The sequence below is a fragment of the Xenopus tropicalis genome, chromosome 9, assembly GCF_000004195.4.
Source record: "Xenopus tropicalis strain Nigerian chromosome 9, UCB_Xtro_10.0, whole genome shotgun sequence".
In the NCBI taxonomy this organism is placed as follows: Eukaryota; Metazoa; Chordata; class Amphibia; order Anura; family Pipidae; genus Xenopus; species Xenopus tropicalis.
Genome location: NC_030685.2, coordinates 15615563 through 15631153, shown reverse-complemented (window position 1 = coordinate 15631153; position 15591 = coordinate 15615563). Strand labels below are relative to the sequence as shown.

Here is a 15591-nt window from a genome sequence, read left to right as displayed (position 1 = left end):
GTGTTTTAGCAGAGGCAATTCTCAGTATTATTTATGGCAGGGAATTTTCTGGTGTTTTGTAGCCATGAAAAATAGCTGCTACTTGTAGCTCAGTGTGTCTTCACCCTTAAAGTAAAACTTATATGGAATTATCAAAGGGTATTTAAATGAGAAGGAAAGTCAAAGTCACTTGGGGGTGCCAAAATGTTAGGCACCCCCACGTGACTTCAATAGCCTACCTTTTTCCCCGGGCTGGTGCCCCTGTTAGGAGAAAACAGCATCAGCCCGGGGCACCTGTAGTGAGTGCTCAGTAGAGTGAAAAGCCAACGTCTCTGTTAAAGTTCGGCTTTTCACTCTACTGCGCATGCGTGCGCTGCGCTACAGGAAGGAGGAAGCACTGCAGGTACCCCGGGCTGGTGCTGTTCTCTCTGAACAGGGGCACCAACCCGGGGTACAAGGTAAGCGATTAAAATCACTTGGGGGTGCCTAACATTTTATTGACATGCTTCCTGTAGCATACTGATGCTCGAGAGAATGACTAATAATAAAACAGTACCTTGTACTTGATCCCAACTAAGATATAATTACCCCTTATTGGGGGCAGAACAGCCCTATTGGGTTTATTTCATGGTTAAATGATTCCCTTTTCTCTGTAATAATAAAACAGTACCTGTACTTGATCCCAACTAAGATATAATTACCCCTTATTGGGGGCAGAACAGCCCTATTGGGTTTATTTAATGGTTAAATGATTCCCTTTTCTCTGTAATAATAAAACAGTACCTGTACTTGATCCAAACTAAGATATAATTACCCCTTATTGGGGGCAGAACAGCCCTATTGGGTTTATTTAATGGTTAAATGATTCCCTTTTCTCTGTAATAATAAAACAGTACCTGTACTTGATCCCAACTAAGATATAATTACCCCTTATTGGGGGCAGAACAGCCCTATTGGGGTTTTTCATGACTGTAGCCAATAAGCAAGTACAGAGCATTAAGCCATTTCTGTGAAACAAAGCTTGGCGCACAGACGGCACGACAGTCAGTAGAACTCTGCAGGTCAGAGATCCTAAATATAAAATCAGGTCTGTGAGCCTTAAGTCCCACGGTGCCGCTTGCCTGAATCTGTGCCACTAAATACATTGAGATATTGATCTTAAAACAACAATATGGGGAATGTGAGACGGGGAGAGGAAGGAATGGGAGGAAAAAAGCTTAGAAGCTGGCCATGAAATGGATAGCCTTCCGCAGCCCATAACCTGAAAGCAGTCGGGTATCTAGGCCAGAGTGGCCACCTCATGATCAGCAGTCAGGCCAGAGATTCACCGTTAAATAAGATATTATGGGGCACACGTAGAAAATATCTATCCAGTGCGACTGGCGGCTCCTTTCATGTCGATTAGATGGCAGGCGAGCCATTGATCTGCACCGCAGGCTGAGTTACGCCTGCCACTTGTGACGCCAGACTCTCCATTACCCTAAGTAGCACCGTGCTGATAAGAATTAATGTTCCTCTATATGCGCAGCACACGGAATCTTAGGGCCTAGCTGCGGAGAAGGGGCTTGATGCAGAGGGGGTGGCACTAAAGGCCGGCTGTTATAAATATGTCCCACAGTGCAATAGGTACAGGGTACCTGCCCCATATATAGCACCAACAGATTGGAACCGTTCACTGATAAATACAGGACCTATAATTAAGTGCCCCTAAGGCACAAGACACCTAGGGCTCATGATGATTTTAATAGAAAATAGAAAACAATAATATGTTTAAGTTGCCCTTGAAAGGGCGTGAAATAGAAAACAATAATGTGTTTAAGTTGCCCATGAAAGTGTGTAAAATAGAAAATGATAATGTGGTTAAGTTGCCCTTGAAATAGCGTAAAATAGAAAACAATAATGTGGTTAAGTTGCCCTTGAAAGAGTGTGAAATAAAAAACAATTATGTGGTTAAGTTGCCCTTGAAAGAGTGTAAAATAGAAAACAATAATGTGGTTAAGTTGCCCCCGAAAGAGTGTGACATAGAAAACAATAATGTGGTTAAGTTGCCCTTGAAAGAGTGTGAAATAGAAAGCAATAATATGTTTAAGTTACCCTTGAAAGTATGTATAAAAATGTGCTAAACTTTTTACCCTTTGAAAATGTGCTTAACTTCCCCTTGAAAATGTGTCAAGTTCAGCCTGTCAATGATTTCTTTGTGTTTTTTTTTGCAATCAAAATCTAAACAATTGAATATTAAACAGTCTTCCATAGGACTCGGCAGCTTAAACCTGCCGTGTTTTTTTTTTTTTAAAAAGTCACATAACGTTAAATAAATTGCAAATGTTTGTGGTCTTATACGAATGTTTCGGAAAAAAAAAAAAAGCTCAGAAACCCTGAATTTTTCATGAAAAAAACCCCAAAAATAATGGTAACCAGCAGCGCAGCCTATAAACCATCTCTTGGCTCTGGTACGTTCCTATATAGTGTTTACTGAGCAGTTGGAGAGGTTCATGCAGCAAATCTAATGGCACTGGGCGCTGCGGAATATTGCTCCCCTTTCTCTTCCTCCTCGTTCCTTGCTCTGCTCCTATTCTGTATTATTCAACCGTGTTCTTTTAAATAGTCAAAAGTGTTCCCTGTAACCCATGGCAACCACCCAGCAGTTGCCATTTACTGGTCTGATGCAGTCTGAGTAACAATCCCACAGCTTTGTGCAGAAGCCAAAACCCTATGTAGGTAATGTACTCTGCCTGCAGAGAGCAGAAATATAGATTCTAAGAAAAATGCTCCTCCCGTACAGTGGGGGAAACAAATACAACATGATTATGTGAAGATATGAAATAACCTGCAATATCCAATCAGCAGGTAGCTTTAACTGGTACAAAGCAGGTAGAATAAAAAAGAGAAAAACACTTGATTGGTTGCAATTGGTTAGGGTGCTAATAAAACAGTACCTGTACTTGATCCCAACTAAGATATAATTACCCCTTATTGGGGGCAGAACAGCCCTATTGGGTTTATTTAATGGTTAAATGATTCCCTTTTCTCTGTAATAATAAAACAGTACCTGTACTTGATCCCAACTAAGATATAATTACCCCTTATTGGGGGCAGAACAGCCCTATTGGGTTTATTTAGTGGTTAAATGATTCCCTTTTCTCTGTAATAATAAAACAGTACCTGTACTTGATCCCAACTAAGATATAATTACCCCTTATTGAGGGCAGAACAGCCCTATTGGGTTTATTTAATGGTTAAATGATTCCCTTTTCTCTGTAATAATAAAACAGTACCTGTACTTGATCCCAACTAAGATATAATTACCCCTTATTGGGGCAGAACAGCCCTATTGGGTTTATTTCATGGTTAAATGATTCCCTTTTCTCTGTAATAATAAAACAGTACCTGTACTTGATCCCAACTAAGATATAATTACCCCTTATTGGGGGCAGAACAGCCCTATTGGGTTTATTTAATGGTTAAATGATTCCCTTTTCTCTGTAATAATAAAACAGTACCTGTACTTGATCCCAACTAAGATATAATTACTCCTTATTGGAGGCAAAACAATCCTATTGCGTTTAATTACTGCTTAAATAATGTTTTTAGTAGACTTAAGGTAGAAGATCCCAATTATACCCCTTATCTAGAAAACCCCAGGCCCTGAGCATTCTGGATAACGGGTCCCATACCTGTACTGTCTGGAGCCCAGGGTAAACATGCTAATCTGGGGGTGCAGCCATGTATGTAAGTTTAAGTGGAAGGCAGGTCAGAAATCAGGCCCCTCCCATTCTGTGACATCACCTGCTCATGGGATGACGTCACAGCGTCACCCTTGTTGGTAATATCATTGTGATTGGTTAGCACTGTATTCATTGCACACCCCCATGGTATTGCCCTTGTGTATGAGCCCTGATACTGCAGCAAGTACTTACCCAAATAGGTTCCAACAAAACCCAGCGCCAGAAAACTGGAAACCACCAACACCCCTCCAGCACCAATCAACATCCAGCTCAGGTAATAGACACCAGTGCTCTCCAGCGCCCCTATGTGGGGCTGAGTCTTCATGGCTTCTGTAAAACTGTAACAAAGGAATCATGTTAGAATCGCTGGTGGAGAAACAGACCATGGATGAAGCATTATCAATAATACTGGATGGGAAAAGCACATAGTAAAAAAAAAAAAAAAAAAGTGACGAGTTCTGCCCACCAGGGAGAGTAGTTCCTACCTGAAGGCATAATGCCAATGGTAAGGCTTGGTGGAAGACAATAATGATATTGGGCTGATGGATTAGGGCAGGGGTGGCCAAAACATTGATAGCGGTCCACCAGTCGATCCCCTGTGGACTTCTGGTGGACCGCGTTGGTGCCTGCGAATGTGGAAGTGCGCTTTTATGGGGTATGCGTATGTACACTGCGTCGCCTACGTACATGGGGAGGGGCCAAAAGTCGAGCGCGGAATGAAAAAGTCTGGCCACCCATGGATTAGGGTCTTTGGTTTCACTAAAAGACATACTTAAGGCTACACTGTATGAAGACATTTCAATGCTACGTATTTTGTGGCAACAGTTTGAGGGTTTCAGCTCAATAATGCCCCCAAGTCAGGTCTGTACAGTGCGGGTTTGCTGAGATGGGACTGGTAGAACCCGAGTGGCCTGCACAGGGCCCCGACCCCCAACTCCTATGGGATGAACTGGATATCCAACTGTGAACTGGGTCTGAACCCCAACATCATTGCCCAAACTCTTATGCATGAATGGAAGCCAATCCCAGCAACAATGTTCCACCATCTAGTGGAAACCCTGCCCACAGCAATATCCCTTTGCTTTGGGAATAAGATGTTAGACAGGCAGGTGTCCCCATACTTTTAGATACATCGTGGAATACTAGAAAGCTTCCTAGAAGATGTAGACCAAGGGGCTATTTTTGGAGGGTACAGGATCAAATCCAGCAACTAGTTTGTTCCTTTGAGATATTAAACAAACAGAAAACAAGTCACACCATGAGTAAAACCAGAAGGAAAGCAATCACATTCCTCAGCCATCAACATATACACCATATACACTAGTTGCTTCCAGATCTGCCAGGTTTGGACAAGAAACAAACATGGCTGATCCCCAGCGAGAACAGCCCCCTACTCTTTATCCATGTCAACAGGAGAAGCTTGAGTTACCACAGGTGGCTTGGGAGATGTCAGCTAAGCCAGACCAAGCACAGAACCTAACAGTGTTTGCATTGGAACCATGTTTGTCTCCAGGATCAAACACAAAGTCGGTTCCTGACGTAGGAAAGTCTGGGAACTGGAAAGAGTCTACAAAGTGGAGCATTAATGGGCTTATTGTGCCAGTGTGTATCTTCTACCTCAGTTTTTCTGCTGTTAAATGAATGGAAAGTGAAACGGAAAGGGAACACTGGTGTTTTTGTTTAGGTCTGTGGCGCGGTGGATATCTGTGTATCTTTCCAACTTGTTTTGAGCAATGCTTGGCCGTTATAAAGTTCAAGCAATGTTTATACACACCCCTGCCTGGCATTCCCATAAAGCCCCAGCACTGGAAAGCCTCCAGATGGCCATTCCGGGTAGCTGCCAACTAAGGGTTTCCAGTAGCTTTGTGCAATGGAGAGACCTGGGAGGTACCAGGTGGGTCGGATGTTGGTGTCACATGTGAAGGACGCACTGACGTGCGTTACTGGAAATGAATTGCAATAGCCAAAATATCAGGAAATGATGCTCGAGGGCAAAGATGAAAAGAGTGACCTTTACATTCGCGCTGAGGGCACAATTTAATATCCTGCTGATTTCTTGCTTCTTCTGCACAGGAATTCATACAAAATACACGGCTGCAGGGTCTTAAGGAAAATGTACTGTGAAGAGGCTGCATTAGGGGTCTCCCTACCAGCAACCCCTCTCTCTACATACATACATAGTAAGTTAGGTTGAAAAAAGACGTCTTAAGCGCCTCTTCTTCAGTGTAAACAACCCCAACTTGGCCAGTCTTTCCCCATAACTGAGACTTCCCATACCCTTTACCAGCTTAGTTGCCCTTCTCTGGACCCTCTCTCATTCCAAGGTGGAAACTATAGGCCTCCATGAAGAAGCCTTGAATGTCCCCTATCCCCACGAGTGTCGGCGCTGCCCGCTGGGCATTAAATGGTGAAGCAGAAGAGGGTGCAGCACCACCCGCTGGATTCTGCAGACACAACACATCTCGGCAGTCTCTTATCTGCTCCAGGGCCGCACTTTGTCACAGGCTGCAGTGTTTGTTTTTTTGCTTGAAGGCACTTTGCGTATGCAGGTATTGCTGCTTAACCCGGCACCCAGGGCCATATGCTTCTCTGGGTCATGTGGCTCCCTATGCTCCGAGTCCAAGGTATAGCCAATGTTATACTTGATAATCAGTGAGGCGGAGAATGAACACACACTGGCCTATGCCCCCCGCCTCCCAAATGAGGGGAATCGTGATTATTACATAAGAAGGCAAACAGAGCAATGGAAAAACACAGAAAAAAAATGTTGGATATGAGGCAGAGCAAGCCCACTGGTTATTCCACCGGGGAACTCCGGCTTCCGAAGCAAAATGTGTTTAAGAGCCCCACACAACACAGAAACCCCTAATACACCCATCACTGTATTCTGTTCCTTTAAAAAGTAGGAATGAATACCATTTTTATATGCCGAAATCCAGCTGCAAAACAGTTTCTTCTCTTTCTGCATCATTTGCAATCCTGGCAGGGGAGGAGGGACTAAAACATTGATGTTACAAATTGTAATAACTTCTCCACAGCTTACAGACAGCATGCAGGAACTACATAACCCACAATGCATTGCACTGGGATGTTCCTTTTCTAATTGACATCACGTGTGCAGGGGATTGTGGGATTGGGAGAATGCAGGCTGAAGGCAGGCTGAGGACAGGCGACTACCATTACATTTTTTATATTAAAGCAGCCAGATCAGCAGGGGAACAGGGGGCAGGGCTTAGGCAACTGTTCCAAACCATGTTATATTATTTTTTAACTGATGTATATTGCAAAGTTGCTTGAAATTATGTGTACTTTCCAAAAGGTTATGTGTTTGGGTGAAGTTCCCCTTTAACTGCAACAAAAAAAACCCCAAAAACCATGCATTTTTGGTCATGTGTGCGACACAAACGAGTTATTTGTAGAGTGCCCACTACGGCAGGTTGGCATAAGTCTGGTGCAGTTATTGCTTAACTGCAGCTTAAAAGCAGAGATCTGATTGGTTGCAGTGGGTAACTGCATGGTACAAATATGAGACATATTGGAAGGCAGCTATGAATATGGGCCGGAGGCGGAGCCACAGACTGGCCCCACAGTGACAGATGTAGGAAAAGCAAACACATGGGAGGCAGATGCAGCAACTGTACTTGTGTGACAGCTCGGCAACCGCAGTTTTCCTTTCACTGTATATAAATACAGGAGATATTCCCCACGATGCAGCACTTTCCCTTGCGCTCTAATGACTCTAATTATTATCCCTTCAGCGTGTCGCACAGTGTGTTACAGGAAGCTGACAATCTAAGGTCCCTATAATAATCCATTCACACGCATTAGGGTTAATGCCATGGAGTAAGGCTCTATATGTGCCAATAAACATTTGGCTGAGGGCAAAACTGCTTACAGCTTACATAACCCAGGCATACGCTGCTACTGCCCCGCCCCTTTGTGGTCTCGGGGCCCTTTTTATGTGTTTCCCCGGCATCCCTGCAAGCCTCGTGCTCCACATAAACTCTTATGTAACGTTCTTCCCATAGGGCGAGACGCGGCTCCTCTGTACTGTTTTGTACCAAGGGCTACAAAGAAACAACTTAACCCAGAAAGGTACAGACCTGTTATCCGCAATGTGCGGGATCTGGGGTCTGGATAACAGAATCTTTCCGTAATTTGGATTACGTTTGCTAAATAATGATTTAAACATTAAATAACCCCAATAGGATTTATAGGAATCCTATTGGATTCCTGGATAACAGATCCCGTACCTGTATAACTGTATTATTATTATTATTAACATTTATTTATAAACTTTATAATTAATTAACCTACTAATTACCCAGTTGCTAGAGCGACCTCATTTTAGCTATAACTACTCAAACAACTAACATGTTATCCAGGTTTTTTCAACTGCTTGGCTAAAGCAGGGCAGAAGAGCAGCCCCACAGCAAATTGAATTTATTCCACCCAGGGTCACTTTAAAGGAACAGTTCAGTGTAAAAATGACAGGGTGAAATAGATGCACAAAAAAATGTTTTCAGTATAGTTAGTTAGGCAAAAATGTAATCTGAGTGGACAGATGTCTAACATAATGGCCAGAACACTACTTCCTTCTTTGCAGCTCTCTAAGCTTGTAGTCAGTAACCAATCAGTGACTTGAGGGGGGGGGGGGCATATGGGACATAACTGTTTAGTTAGTTTACATTTGAATCTGACCTATGGGCTCACAAACTAACAGACTAACTAAGAGGTTAGAGAGCTGAAAGCAGTAAGTAGTGTTCTGGCTATTATGTAAAAGTGGCCATACATGGGCTGAATTTATCTGCCTGTGTATGGGCACTACTAATGGGCCCCCCAACCCATATCTGGCCTGAAATTAGCCAGATTTAGATCGGTCAGGTTTGATTTTTCTGTCGGATCGGGGACCACATCGACTCATTGATGTGGCCCCTCATGCAACGACACCTATGCCTGCCGTCGGTCCTAGGGCCAAAAAGATCAAATTAGCCCGATATCGCCCACCCATGGGTGAATGAGTGAATCTTACAGTGTACGGCCGCCTTTAGACATCCGCCAGCCCCATTATTTGGAAACCAATGCTCCACATGTTTTGGAATTCCCAGCATCCGACCAAAAGCCATAGATGGATTTGCCATATTGATGTGTGACTTACAGTGCACGTAATATGGAGAGCGGGGACATTCTGAAGCTGCTAGAGCTATGTTCTCTAACCTGTACTCCTCTATTCCTAAAAACATGACCTTGCCTGTAAATATGACATATTTTCCATGTAAGAGAAACGACTAATGGAAGCAGGTCCTACATAAACGCCGCAGGTCAATTATCCCCTGTAATTATTATGGCGCGCTAAATTGATACCATTGCTGCTCCGAGTCCTGGGAAATGGAAGCAGTGTACCCCAGTTCCAAGTAAAAGGGATGCATAGAATTATCGTTTAATAAGAGCGACCTCGGTGCACCGGGACCCACATCCAACCCACTACCAATAAGTAGAATGTATGGGGCAGAACCAACATCCCAGTACTGCAGAGCTTTATTAGGAGTTGGCTTCTGATATCTATATATTACATGAATAAGCCGTAAAAAGCATATAAATGGCGTTCAGTGATATTTTCAGTTATACTCGGTGCTTAGCTCTTATGTTGCAAGACTGTAGGGTTGCCACCTTTCCCAATATAGCACAGGCCACTATATAAAGGGCGGATGTAACAGGGCTAGGTAGTGCGATCATGGGGTGGCGACTGGGTGGAGGAGGGGCCTAGCAGGGAGGTGTGGCTTAGCAGGTCAAGGAGAGCTGGCTGTGTTGGGGACTGATGAGGACTGAGGGAATAGCTGGGCAGATAGGGGCAGTATTTCCAATGTACCGGCAAGTACATTACTGGTTAGTCAGATGGCAACCCTACATGGCAGTGGAGTTCGTGGGCGGTGCATGTACTAAGTCCTACCATTTACACCAATGAATGTTGGCCCACCTGAACGTCCTTCATTTTTGGATCTTGTTCCTTCTCTATACTATAGCAGCAATATCTAAACCAATAAGTGAGAGAGACCCACTCTCAAAGTACAAATAGGTAAAAGGGAAAGGGGATCATTTATATTTATATAGTGCTTTTCTCCCGTGAGACTCAACGCCCTTTACAGCAAGCAAGGCAGCCATTCTAGGCGCACTAAGTATGATGGGACCCATCCAAGTAAACCCAGCACACCTAACCCACACCTACCAATCTATACACTCACATACATAAACTATAAATACAACCACTAGTACTAACTGTAGACTTGTCCAGGGTTACAAGGAGTTACTACAGGGAATTGAATCAGGGTCTCTAGCATGAAAAGGCTGATCCCTTAAACCCTAGGCCAGGGATCCCCAACCTTTTATACTCGTGAGCCACATTAAAAAAAAAAGGTTCATAGGGGTGCCAATAAGAGCTATACTTGGCTATTTGGTAGCACCTATGGGGACTGGCAGCCTATAGAAGGCTCTGTTTGGCTTTACATTGTGTCTTACACAACCAAAACTTGCCCCCAAGCCAGAAATTAAAAAATGGGCACCTACTTTGCAACATGTTGCTCACGAACCACTGGTTGGGGATCATTGGTCTAGGCCAACTCCACAAATCCACAGATAATGTAGACGTGGAAGAGTGAATGTGTATAGAATACCTCCCAACATTTTAAATTTAATCCATGTGCCTGAAACACCGCCTCTACTCTGTCCCACCTAAAGAGGGACAATTAAAGGCATGGTATAAGTCTATCAGTATGGCTACATATATTTGGCAGGAACAACTGACCCAAGGGGTTAGATACTAATTATTTAATATAGCCAGGGTGCAGCCTGTGTATATGGAAGGGATGAGCTGACAGCCCTAACGATTGCCTTACTGCTCCAGACTGGTTCCTTATCTGCTTCTTGGCAAAGAACCTCCAAGTCTCAATGGAAGCTTGGCACAAGTTGCTTGAATGGACTTCCGTGTGGGTCGGAATGCAAACACAGGCCAGGCGTAACACAAGTCAGCGTCAGGAGAGAGCAAACAGCATCTGCACAGCGACGCGCAGGTTTCTATCCTGACTGTAATTAAATTCGCATTTCACCTAATTACCTACTTTCACAAACAGGGGCCCAATCGCTCTGGCGATAGAACAACCCACAGCAAGAACATGGAACAGTTGCTTCCGAGATGCCTTATTGCCGCCCTTATTACTCCTGAACCGGCGCCCCCCCTGAGATCTCAAACCCCTGAACATTTGGTTTCTATTTTTTTTTTCTAAGAATCTATGAAGTTTAGTGACACAATAAGATACTGCCAGGGGCGGTTCCAGGCGTTCATAAACTTCTGCAAGATCTACAGTTTGATTATATAGAGAAATTCCTTAAACACTCCACATGTTTGAGAGAACAAGCGAGGTCACAATGGCATCAAATGCGGCGGCGCACCCTACTTATGTAACTGGTCTGCTTGGGTGAAAACAATCAGCCATATTTCAAGTTTATGGCTTATCACGAGTAAGAGGGATACTCCATGAACATGAACTGAGCTTCTGCCCTTAGGAACTTGGCATAAAATGTCCAAGAGACTTCACACATAAACCTGCCCCATGCCCTGCTTCATACAGATCCAGATAGTAACAGTGCCTACAGTAACAGTGCCTACAACTGTACCACCTCTTGTACTCAAGATACAGGACAAGAACTGGGACATGAGAAGGACTTTGGGCCAAGTATTGGCTGAAACCACAGAAACACTGTTGTTTGGCCCATTGCAAGTCCACTTAGAAAATGTTTACTCTGGGAACTTCACAAGCTGCTGAACACAGATCATTAATATAAGCCTCCTTGGACACTTCTAAAACGGAACTTTCTCTTGCACACAGGATACAGCAGTCACAGTTGGGTCATAAGAAGGGCTTTGGGAACTCTGAAACACTGTTGCATGGCCCACTGCTGTACACAGCTCAAGAAGATAAACCCAAGAGGCTTGCCTACAGCAAGAACTTCATTTTGCAAAGGACACAGTAGTAAAAGTCGAGGGGCTTAGGATCTTGGTATTTGCTAGGACTACTGAAACAATGTTGCTTGAACATAGCAAGACCCCTTTACATAATGTTTATGCCTAAGAAATCACACAGTTCCTTAAAGGGGACCTGTCACCCTAAGAAATAATTGCAAATTATTTTCTATTGTCTTTATCAAGCAAAATAAACTTCAATTACACTATATAAATTATTTGAAACTTATTTCCTTCAGCCTTGGAATTCACAATTGCAGCAAGCAGGCAGGCGCCATTTTGTGGACACTGTTATTAAGGAAAGCTGTGCATCCTGCTAAAATCTTGTTTCTGTGCCAGTATTGGGGGGACCTGATACCAATATCCATGCACTGGTTACTCAATTAGATGGTGAGGAGGGAGGGGGAATGTGAGGAGGGCAGTGACATCTAAGAAGTTCTGAATTGAAAGTGAAAGTCACTGTCTGCCCCACCCTTATGCCTAAGGCATAGAGGCGGGTCAGGCAATATATGATTGACAGCTGGGACTTGAAATGCTTATATAATGGGTATGGATGTGTTAATAAAAAAATGACTTTGGGCTACATGTTTAATTTGAAAATCGCTTTAATTATACAGCTTTTTATGCCTGGGTGACAGGTCCACTTTCTTTTCTCTTGTACCCAGGATACACCAGTAGAAGTTGAGTCATAAGAAGGACTTTAGGCCTTGGGACAACTGGAAGACCCATCACAAGACCCCTTACCAAACGCTGACCTTCTGGGACATCACACAGGATTGGTGTATAATATAGGTGGTAGCATAGATAAGGAGCGATGTATGAATCTGAGTAACTGCAGAGGTTTGGGGTGGTAAAGTAATAAATGGTACAAAATTTGCTCTAGTGACCCATAGGATGACCCCTGAAGCTGACCAAGCAGTTAGATTCTCACTCTGACCTTTAGTATCAACGATGCAAACAACACTGCATATAAACAGAAACTCTGGGTTGATAAACCTTCGGAATGGTTGATCTATTTATCTACATAGACTGGAGAACTGATTCTACTCTCAATGTCCTCTTTATATCACTGGCGCTGGTCAGGTCCAACTGGTTGTTTCTAAGCAGTCATCCCATATATTCTCCAGGCATATCCTGAAAGAATAAGCCACTACAGTATATATTTATTTTCTGCTTACCATAGGTCATACAGAGAGAGATGAAGGTATTAGTTAATCATTATAAAAACATTCATTGTTCAATGTGGGGAGAAAAGCAGAAAAAACACAGAGACCATCCAAGATGATACTCCTCATTAACATGGACTCCTTACCAGTGACTCCGTAGGACGGCTAAGGAAATAATGACTACGCCCAGACTGTAGCACCCAATGTACGGAGAGCCAAATAACCTAGTGATGGTGTGGGTCCGATACTCCCATCTGGCAACCTGCAGAGAGACAGAACGTTATATTGTACTGAGAAACAAGAGGCCCAAAGACCAGTTTGTCAGTCAAGGAAAGACATGGTGGGGGTTGTTGCAAAACTATGCATTAGAGTAGGCAGTGAGCATGGGTTAGAAAACAAAATGTATCAAGATGAAGTATAGGGCTTGTAGTCCAATAGTATATCAGGACAAAGAGGTTAGTAAATGCTATAGAGCAGGGACTTATTGGAAAAACAATACAATAACAAGTTTGTTCATCATAAGGATATTTGAAGCCACTGAGAAGTCTGTGATAAGGAGATGCATTATTTCCTATAATTTACTGCACTTTGGGCTAAAATTGATCATAGTAAATGCTTAGAAGTAATTTATGGTTTCCCCTTTCTTTATCGTCCCTCATTATTGTACCGTGTTGCTCTGAAAGACATATGGAATTCTGCTATATCAACATGACAACCTGTATCCTTGTTACCGGATTCCAAGTCACGATCTGTACATTCCATCTCTTTTATCACAGTTTCCCATCTCATGTGTCATGTTATAACTGGTGCAAAGCTTGAAACTATTATCATTGACAGGTTAACAGCTCGGCTTTCAATTGGTTTATTACATCACATCCACCTTTCTATTATATCTACCTATTATATCTGATCATAGTTAAGCAACTAAGGTCTATTATGATTCATACTGCAAAAGCATATTAGTTTCTGTAGTTGAAAAATCTGCTGTATTATTTGGCCTATGGTTTATTTGCACAGTGGGATCTATACCTGACCTAACACCCACAGGGTGCCAACTTGTACCCCATAGCAGTACTTTGCTTTTCCCATGAAATCATCTATTGGCCTGACAAGAGTTTAAAACCATCATGTAACGATGATCTGAATTAACCTCCAGGGTGGGATTGCAAAGAAAAGAAGTAAAAAGTACCCTTGGGGGCGAGAGTTGCAATGTTGGGTATGGCCTGTGGAGGAGCTTATGACTGCGGCAGGGGCCCCTGAGGTGGCAGCCCCAATGTGCCCTGGGCCCCCAGTCCGACCCTGTCAAACCCATCATAAAAGGTACCTAACCAACTTGTTGCATTGCAGAAAGCTGCACAATCATTCATTCACAGGCAGATCTAATCTGCTGACTCAGCACCTTCAGACCAAGTCGGAATCTTGGCCCCTGTATGGGCCCTTTTCAATGGTTCCCTGACAGTTATCTGTAGGTTTATAAATCCTGTTGGGTGAGGACCTTATCAGCAAGTGGATAAAGTCCTGCCCGGCCTGCAAAGCCTTCTGTTATGATTCAATCATTGGCCCACGTGCCAAATTATCAAATCAGCTTGATGTGGCCAGTAAACTTGGGTGGGCAATGATCCGTTTGTTTGGCAACCTCATCAAGTAAGCGGATCTTTAAGTGTATGGGCAGCTAACTTAGGAAGCAATTAAAGCAAATAGGGTGGCTAATGGGTTCGCCTTATCTGGCAGTATAGCTCAAACACAATATGGGCCCATTTAATCCCATAGGCCTTCAAGCTGTGACGTTAAGGCCGTCCTCATCATTAATTACTGTACAGCTAATCTCGCTCCCCAGAACAGGTTCTCCATCCCTCGGCTAAGTCACAGGACACAAAACCCAATATGTGGTGCGATAATGGCATAAAGAGCCTGACAATAGTGCGCCAGCATTGCCCTATAAACAACACCCGCCTAATAATAAGCTCTCCGCTTCACTAAGCACCGACCTCGCACACAGATTGCACAGCCCCATCCCACACAACCTGCCAGGTACCTTATCTCTACTTAACCATTTGAATTTAAATGCAATTAAAAATTAAAAGAAAGAGCAAACAGAGTCTGGTGATAATTTGGGAGCAGTAACATGTGTAATTGTGTTCTCTGTTATTGCAAAACACCTTCTGTATGTGAGTGGGCCTTGCGCTGCCGCTATCTATTGGGCTTGGGGCTGTATGCAATAGGCTGTGTAGCAATGAATTTGGGCTTCTGGATAAAGGTGGTGTCAGTGCTAAAACAGAATTAACCCCATCCGTATCCCTTCGTCTAGAGATGAAGGTGCCCTTTTGGCAGGCTGGGTTCCCCCAGACCATCCAGGCAGGGGCAGAAGAGGCAACTGCCTAGGCTGCAACTGGGATGTGCAGCTCCAAAATTTTAGAAACCCCTACTTGGGGTAACAAGTGGAAGGAGGGGCTGTTGTGGCAAGTAGGTGGCAGGCAAGCAAGAAGTGGGGACAAGATTTTAGGTGGCCATACACATTAAGATTGAGGTGGCCAAGCGAGTGGGTCTAAATTTAGGCTAATTCTGTCGAATTAGAGCGCCGGTAATAGGCCCAGTCGGTTCAGAGATGCGGTCCCCGATCTGACTAAATTTTTTAACCTGCCCGATTGATATCTGGTCAATCTCAGTCCAAATATCGGTTGGGCAGGCCCGTCGGTAGTGCCCA

General features: G+C 43.7%; 1 protein-coding gene across 1 annotated transcript in view; it reads right to left on the bottom strand.

Moving 5' to 3' along the window:
* pemt (phosphatidylethanolamine N-methyltransferase) overlaps positions 1-15591 on the bottom strand; it is an 86317-nt gene that overhangs the window by 41168 nt on the left and 29558 nt on the right. Inside the window, 2 exon segments of the mRNA NM_001006844.1 lie at positions 3897-4042; positions 13034-13149. Of these exon segments, the coding sequence (NP_001006845.1) occupies positions 3897-4042; positions 13034-13149 (262 nt within the window).